Source organism: Glandiceps talaboti, chromosome 19 (genome assembly GCF_964340395.1).
Source record: "Glandiceps talaboti chromosome 19, keGlaTala1.1, whole genome shotgun sequence".
In the NCBI taxonomy this organism is placed as follows: Eukaryota; Metazoa; Hemichordata; class Enteropneusta; family Spengelidae; genus Glandiceps; species Glandiceps talaboti.
This window is the reverse complement of record NC_135567.1, coordinates 15,865,306-15,874,704: the sequence shown is the minus strand read 5'-3', so window position 1 is coordinate 15,874,704 and position 9,399 is coordinate 15,865,306. Positions and strand designations below refer to the sequence as shown.

At 36.5% G+C, this 9,399-nt stretch overlaps 1 protein-coding gene across 1 annotated transcript in view; it reads left to right on the top strand.

The window, feature by feature from the left end:
* Positions 1-3,924: 3,924 nt before the first annotated feature.
* The window catches only part of LOC144450059 (uncharacterized), an 8,632-nt gene continuing 3,157 nt past the window's right edge, over positions 3,925-9,399 (top strand). The window contains exons 1-4 of the mRNA XM_078140624.1: positions 3,925-4,067; positions 6,152-6,201; positions 7,088-8,314; positions 9,373-9,399. The exon at positions 9,373-9,399 is cut by the window's right edge and continues 136 nt beyond it. Coding sequence (XP_077996750.1) covers positions 3,925-4,067; positions 6,152-6,201; positions 7,088-8,314; positions 9,373-9,399 — 1,447 coding nt within the window. The remainder of the gene's footprint in view (positions 4,068-6,151; positions 6,202-7,087; positions 8,315-9,372) is intronic.

Here is a 9,399-nt window from a genome sequence, read left to right as displayed (position 1 = left end):
AATGACATCGTTTCTCTCTGGCATGTGATTTTTTTAAAAGTAGTCAAAGATACTTTGGCAAAAAAATTTGCAGGGAAATGGAAATAAATTGTTAAAATGTTACCTTTCTGCATGTAGAGTATGTTTAGGTCGGCGGCTTAAACTGGGATTGGTCGGGTAATCGGAAACCAACCATTTATTTTACTCGGCCTTAATTTTGAAGTATGGTTTTGAAAAGATTTATATTATTTTCTTCACTATTCAAATATATTCAAATCCTCTGTTTTTAGCTGAGAATGTGTTTGATTGTTCCTGAACAGAGAAGTAATTATAGTTTGTCTTCAAACAGATGTAACAAAACAATTTGCCGTCTAATTTATACTTTATAATCTCTCTGGTTTAGTAGTAACACCACAGAGAAGCGATAATTGAGTGAGTGAGTGAGTGAGTGAGTGAGTGAGTGAGTGAGTGAGTGAGTGAGTGAGTGAGTGAGTGAGTGAGTGAGTGAGTGAATGAATGAATGAATGAATGGATGGATGGATGGATGGATGAATGAATGAATGAATGAATGAATGAATGAATGAATGAATGAATGAATGAAATTGATTTCATCAGATAACAAAAATAAGCGACACTTTCAAAGAAACACATTATATAAATATACAATATGAATACAAAAGATATACACAATTGTTATCTGATGTGGACCATGGAAATAGTTCAGCGGAACTAGTCTTGTCCATGGCCCGTACATTTTTCTAAATTTCAAAAAAATACAACACTTTGCAATACTTACTTTTTATGTTGACAGACATTGCGTCCATTAACATTTAGTTCCAGTGCTGAGGTTGATAATGCTACTAAAATAACAAGCTCCACAAAAACGGAAAGAAGATTTCCAAACATTCTAACATTTAGTTATGACAGTCTAGCTGTTAATGCTTAATTGTCGGGTCCCTTTATTGTAATATCACTGAGGTGAATATGTATGCGATTTATTTATATTTCAAAATGTACTAATTCCGCAATATGATACGAGGAAGTTTATGGTACACTTCACTGGACAAGTAAGATAAGAAAAAAAATATTCAAAAAGGAAATACACACTCACTAAAAATAATCTGTATTTATGACGCACTAACATCAACGTTAACACAAAGATTTGTGGTCGTTTAAGGTCAAGGCTATACTGTCATGATATGAAGACGGAACTCATAGGCCAAGTTCGCTTGAGGACAACATATTTAGATTTGACTGCTTTGCGGAGCTATATAAAATGTTTGTCAAGACCAAAAGACTGTATACGATCCAATATGGCGTCAGGGATATGATCAAAAAGTTCACGAATGCCAAGGCATTTGCTGACTGTAACATACCCTGACCTAAGTTATTATACCATACACAAGCCAAGTTATTGTCTTTGAACAGAAAATATGGATTATATACCAGGTCGTTTACGTCACTGGTTTTGCGGTGCTAGAAATATGAGTCAAATCACCATTATTTTTTTCCTGATTTTTCATAAATTATGCTTCTTGAGGAGATTTAATTATATTATCTCCCAACATTTGTCTTTATTTAGCTGGAAAATACTCATGACCTAATTTTTTGTCACGACGAGTTGCTAGACAAGTAGTGACAAGGCTCCTTAAGTTACTCGTATTTCGTCAGCTGAAGGATGAAAAAAATATATAATTCGGAAATTCTTAGTTTTAGAGAATACACGATGGCAACGCAGGATTGGAAAGCACGGTGAAAAAAAAAAGCTGACTGACTGGAATTTTACCTTACCATTTGGCGCCATCCATTTATTAAAGTCTTTGTTTGCCGTCCACGTGCGGATACGTTTGACGGTAGATTTTGAAGGAAAAAACACATTTCCTTTTGCTCAACATTTCCGTGCACGGCTGTAATTCATACTATTGTGAAATGGAAAGACCATTCAAATATCGTCAGAACTACACATATCTCTAAATAGTTGCTTACGACAATCAAAATTTTGATCTTTGACATGTATATGTAATCACAGTCTAGTAGGTTTAGGTACAAATAGAAAATGAATCAACAGAAAAGTGAATTTTACATGACATGCGAGCATTGTGGTGTTTTTTTCTGTTTTTCCAAGTCTGTACAAGTCTGGTAGGTTTTCGGGAAATTCAACGATGGCAAACTAAATATTTAATTAATGGTGCCTTATAAATTTTTCGTGAGGTAAGCAAGAGTTATACGTTTCTCTTTCCCTTTTTACACCTATGCACGATTAGGAAATATTAAAACTTGTCCTATTTTCGTACTCAACGAAAAGGAAATTATTTAAAAATAAAGTCACTACAACTGCGAACTTTACCCTCCTTCCTTGTTCCGTGAAAAATCTGCTCTTTTCCCGGTCATTTTCGTGAAAAAAATGTACATTTTGAAAAAGTTTGGACATTGATTTCTGGTGACCTGCTTTTAGAAAACTTTAACAGGAACAGAATAAAATTAACCCTTAACCTTTGCAAATGCAACAAACACCGTTGCATAACTGCCATGCCATATGATTCAGTTATCTATTCATTTTGGAATCAGATTTAGAGGACTATTTCTAGAGAGGGTAAAACTATTCATTTTCAGAGTTTATTTCACAATTTAAAACCAAATCTATATTGTCTTAAAGCAGACGATTCTCAAAAGCGAGCCTTGATATCCACACTAGAAAAAGCTAAACTAGGGACACTAAACTCAACTTTTGTGTAGAGGGAGCCTGTCTATTGCGCTGATCTGTGTGAATCGGTATCCCTCGTCTTCTCAACATGTAAAAGTACAAATTTAAAATTTACCAAATCAAACCAATTACGTTATAATTAACCACACACCCAAGAAACATTATCAGAAATGGTTGATGGGTCAAATTTTACATATTGGATTGGAGAGAGAGAGAGAGAGAGAGAGAGAGAGAGAGAGAGAGAGAGAGAGAGAGAGAGAGAGAGAGAGAGAGAGAGAGAGAGAGAGAGAGAGAGAGAGAGAGAGAGAGAGAGAGAGAGAGAGAGAGAGAGAGAGAGAGAGAAGGGGGGGAGGGGATAGTGGATATTGTCAGGAGCATATTGACCACGGCCCAGTCAATATTAGTAGAGCATCTTTAAAGGTATATCTTCCAGTTCTGCAAATTACATCCAATGTCATGGATTGATTGCAACGAAAAATCACAAAATGAAACCAGAAACAACGCGTCGTTTGGCTCGACAAAAATCGTACCAATATTGCTACATTTTATCGTCTGCTTAACAAAAATTGTGCCAACATTGCTACATTTTATCGTCTGGATAAAATATCTCACAGATGTTTATAAATATTATCGTCTGGCTTGTTAAAATTCTTATAAACGTTTCCCTTATGTTATCATCTGGAACAGCAAGAACTGGATACATTTTAGTCAAAAATATCAGAATGAACGCGGCAATGCTCGATTTATTTACCTTAAACTTTAAAAGGATAGTTTCCTCAATTTACTAGGATTTCTACTCCCAAAATGACCTAAAAATCGCATATATATTGATTTGAGGAAGTACGAACCTCACAGGATATTGTTGCTGACAAATGGTCGTGTATATGTGCTTGTCTGTTTGTATGTCTGTGTCCGTGTATGCCTGTATGACCATAGAACGTGGAGGGTCTATGGTATGACTGTGCATTTGTGTTTGAGTACGCGGTATTGTAAAGTGCGCTCTCTTTATCATATCTAGGCACAGCCAGGAAGGGGTGTATTTTGACTGTACTTGTCCTAGCAATGACTGTGTCTATTCTTTGAAAGATATAATATTCACTTCCTATTGCCTATGAGTAGTTTTCTTTCCTGCATGTAATAGAGCCTTACAACTGTTAATCACTTTAAATCTCAGACCACTAAAAGACGAAGGCCGTTCAAGAGATAGTCGTGTCTACTGTTAATATAACACATTTATCAACATGGTGACGTCAAATTTACTGACCCTCACAGCAGCATTTATGTGCCTAGTTTATTTCCATTTCGTTTCTGAAAGCTTGGCTAGGAAGTTTAACACTGGACTCTTCTCTGACATGATTCCAAATTCATGTGCTGCCGAAGATGGGTAAGTAATCGACATAGAATTGGCTCTGAATGATGACATACAGCTAATACAGGGGGTGTATTAGACTCTGCATAACACACACATTTCAATGGTCAAGTTGAGATTGCAGTTTTACTTACTGGATGAGAACACTTTGACTGTTGAACACAGTAAGATTGTGATTGAGTAAAGGTTTGTTTGTTTTTACTTTATTTCACTTTTTCAACTTCCTTCAATAACAATCAATCTGTGTTCAGCAATAAAACTGTTCTTATCTATCACAAGTAAAACAACAACCTAAACTTTCCAAATTGTCAACTTTAAGATCGTAAATATATATGCCATATTTCTGCCAACACTTCATGTTTGGGTGACTGGTTGGTTTTATTTAGCAAACAAATGTTCAGAAAACCACAAACTAAAACGGATATACAATACGGCAGCTATCACATTCGCATGAAAGACAAAACAGATACATCACTGAATACCTTTGTTGAGGATGACACAAACAAGTTTTAACAACTTATTTCCATTGTGGTCCTCTCTCACATGTTTTAGCTGTATTATTAGTGACGCCAAGAGACAGAGCACGATGATTGTTTGTGAAATGAGTAATTGCTAGAAGGCAGAGCATGGTCCATGATGGAACGGTAACAAGCAATTCATATGGTGGTCCGGTTCCACTAAAACAGCTCCTAAATCCAGTTTTTTTCCTGACTGGAGAATTTACAGGGGTTTTGATTTCCAGGTCGATTGTGTTCATTTAGCAAGCCAGTTGAATAAATGAGTTCAAGGTGACCCGTTTTACTAACACTGTATATAATGTGTATTGTATATGACGGTAGACTCAAGTGACTTCCTTTCATACGATATCATATGAAACATTCTATATATTAAGAGCGTGTGAGTCAGGTTATGAGATCACAAGCTGGACATTAGTCTGCGCAGCGTATCTGCGCATGTTTATCGCGTACTTGGTCGAGGTCTCATGCTAAGTCACGAAATTGGCGATTTCTCCACGGCACGATTCCTTCAGATGCACGTACACACGCCCTTAAGCGACATCAGTCTCGATATTCGTCATTTTTTATGCATGTGACGTTTCAATAATTATAAAATGTAAAGTAACATACATATTCACAGACTGGTCGTGGCATAATGTTGTTTTTGTCATTTTTTTACAATCCTTAAACGTTCAATAATTCGTATACATTTTATCAATGTTGTGTAGTTTATTGAGTTACAACCACTTACTTTATTTTCAGTCCAGAGCATTTTATTTTAACTTTAATTATTTTAACTGTAATTGACACTTATTTTGCATTATCAAACAAATGTCAGAGGGAAAATATTACTTTTCTTCATTTTATCAAAGAAAACATACACACATTTCAACTCCACATTAACGATACAACGAATTTCAAAATATCGTCCAGCGGCTCTGTTTGATACAACCACACAGAAATCGATACAAAACTACACATGCTACACTTTATTAGCAAGACTTCAATGTGTTGCTACATTTTGTCTAAGTGAAATAAATCATTTAAACCAACATACTGCAACTAGTTGCAGACACGCGGGCGTCAATGGTTTGATGTCTGCACTTGATGTCTGCATGGTCAGTTCATATCATTCAGACAAAATGTTGCAAGAAACTGTATTCATTCAATCTTGCTATCTTAAAGTGTAGCATGTATAGTTTCTTATTAGTTTCTGTGTGATTGTAACATACAGAACCTCCAAATGGTATTTTTAAAATCAGCTATAACAGAGACGCTAAACACACACACACACACGCACGCACGCACGCACGCACACACACGCGCGCGCGCACGCACGCGCATAAACACACACACACACACACACACACACAGCAGGACATAGTGATAAGCCTTGTTATTCCTGTACATACGATGCAGTAGAAACAAGCTTCTACTGAAAAGACATAGACTTTGATGATTCTCATGGGTTGAATTGCTTGCTTTTCAACTGATATTAACTGTTACACATGGATTTGATAATCAACATGATTGCGTGTCTGCTTATACCCAAGACAACTTCAATTTCCCTGTAAATTTATTTGATATTTTGATTTCTTTCAGAATGTATCAATGTTGTAATGGTTACTATCTGACTAATGGTATATGTACAGGTAATACTCCTCTGTTTTGAATAACCTATCTTACAGAAATGCTGTATACATCATCAAAAATGTGTGTTTAATTTTACGTCTGCCAATTCAGAGTCCCCGTATTTTAGATAGAGGAACTACTGTGTCCCAAGGGGTCCAATTTGTACATATGCAAATATTAATAAATTGAGATTTTTCTGGTTTAAAAGTCATACCACACACAGAATTCTTTAAATGGTCTGAAGATTCCTTGGTCTGATTACACATGGATATTGACGTCTGGGTGGTCTCGCAGTAACGCCCCCAACGGTGAGAGTCTGGGTAACCGAGACTAAAAATAGTGTAACTTCTGTACAAGTTGCCACAATCTGTTGGAAATTCAACTTTTGTGGGAGACTGATAAGTACTGAAATTTTAACCAAAACACAAAAGTCGAAAACTCTCCCAGCGTTCTAAATTATGTGTATTTTATTTGTAAACATAAAACATAACATAACATAACATAACATATAGCTATAACTACATCACTAATTCTATATTCTAAAATTTCATAAATATTCGAAGTTACTACCAAAATGAAGAGAGTGTAGAGTTTCAATTCTGCTGCACGATGTATTGTTATGAATCACACAGACAAACTACAGGCACTGATAGCGCACAAACTCATAAAATGTTACATTTTATCTCACTGTGAACACAAATAAACAGTTTTGTGCTTGAATCTTCCTTATTTCATCCAACGGTGATGTTGATTTGTGTTTACAGTGTCTGTATTTTTTATGTAATTTGTAACAAAATAAATCTTGTGTGGGGCTTAAACACATCGTGCAGCCTAATTGAAACTCTATAGCCTCTCAAGTTTGGTAGTAATTAATCGGAATATCATCTTGTTATTCTCCTATTAAAGAATGTGCAACGGGTACGTATGGATCAGGCTGCAGTAATTCCTGTAACGGAAGTTGTCAGCAGTCTGTGTCGTGTAGTCAAGTGGACGGTCATTATGAAAACACTTGCCAACACCAATGCCAATGTACAAATCATGGTAAATGCGATCCTGCGAATGGAATATGCCTATGTAAAACAAATAATTGGGGACAATACTGTGAAAAATCATGCGATCCAATATGTAAGGAGTACGAGGTGTGTGAGGAAGGTATATGTCGATGTCCAGTTGGAAAATATGGACAAGATTGTAGCCGTGATTGTCCTTGTTCTGGTGTGACTAACTGTGATCGCATCACCGGAGAATGCAGTTGTACACCTTCGTGTCAGGAATACGAGGTTTGTAATCCATCTAAAGGAGTATGCGATTGTCCTGATGGAAGCTTTGGTGAGACCTGTGATCTCACCTGTGAATGCTTCAACGGAGCATTCTGTGATCGAGACACTGGAGAATGCATTTGTAGAGTGCCGTGGACAGGTGATAACTGTACTATCTGCAATGTTACATTGTCATTACCTTATTCCACGGATGTATCTGGCGTGTTTTATCACTGCAGTGAGAAATGTCTCAACTGCTACAACGGTGAAACATGTAATACATCAATTCCTGGTGATTGTCAGTGTACTGTTGGTTGGACTGGAAATAGATGTGACCAAGAATGTGATGGTTATCACCATGGAGACAATTGTCAACACGAATGTCAATGTAATGACTTTTATCTTTGTAACCACGTGACTGGTGACTGTGATCGATGTAAGCCTGGATATAGAGGTGAACAATGTGATATACCATGTCAACTCGGAAAGTATGGATATGGTTGTATTTCATCATGTGATGAAAACTGTGGACAGGGAGAATGCCACCATGTCACTGGAAACTGCACAACGTGTCGCGCTGGTTACCATGGCAACGATTGTAATTTAGCATGTGGAACCGGATACTTTGGAACAAACTGTCAAACGAATTGCAATAATTGCACAAATAGCGAGCGTTGTAACCATGACACCGGATGCGTTTGTGAAAGTGGATGGACTGGTGAACTTTGTGAAAGTCCATGCGATGCTGGGTTTTATGGTTTCAACTGCAAAAACAATTGTACGTGTGGCATTCAGTCCCAATGCAACCACATTACTGGTGACTGTAATTATGGAGATGAAGTAACTGGAGTAAATAGTGATATTACTACAACCGGTATGTTAGCCTAGATAAACTCGGGTGATTTTTGTTTGTTTGTTTGTTTGTTTGTTTGTTTGTTTGTTTGTTGTTTGTTTGTTTGTTGTTTTGGTTTTTGTGTGTGTTTTGTACTTGCCTAAAAACTAGTCCAACTAATTTTACATGGCTACAATAACATCAGAATCATGCGACCTAAAACAAAGCGTAGTTTGGCTAGATATGAATCTCATCAAAATTGCAACATTTTATCGTCTGGCTCAACAGAAATCTTTCCAAAAATGTTACATTGTATCGCCTGGCTTAACAGAAATTTAAAAAAATCTTACCAAAAGTCATCTGGTTCAACAAATATCTTATGAACAGTGCTATATTTTATATCTGGCCAAACAATAATCTTTCTAACAGAGGTATTTGTCGAGCAAGATTATAGGATGTAGCCATGTCAAGTGGTAGGATTATTGTTGCTCCAGATGATACAATGTAACGCTGCTGGTAAGAATTTGTAGCAGTGTTGGTAATTTTTGCGGAACCAGACGCCGTTTTGTTCAGGTTTCGTGATTCCCATTGTAACTATAGCCCTGGGACTTTTTCATGGCTTTGGCTTTGAAATATATACATCCGGGTCCTATCCAGCATTAACAGATCCTTGTAACTGGCTTCTTCATTCGTTGTATTTAAAACCTAATTCCAACTCCCAGTCTGAATGTGAGTCACATGTGAATGCAATAACGTCCTCAATTTGCATTAACCCTCCAATTGGATGTTCTTACAGCTCTCGGTGGTAATTTCAAATTGAGAGCAGATTTTGGCCTGAAAACGCTTTGAGCTGGGCGATGGGTAGGGTCGCTAGATTAGGAAACTAACGACAATTCTCTGGGCTAAGTGAAATATTGACACAGGGATAAATAAACTTTATTCAACTTCGAAAAGAATCAAACATATCATTTTTTTAATAACGACCTATCATTTTTAAAATGATTCTTTCGAAGAAACTACCTGAAACTAAGAAGAAAAAGATTATTTTATCAAATTAACTTTTAAAATTTGAATATTTTGTGTTTTTTGATAATTTCTAGCTGCAGCTGGTGGAAGTGATAATGAAG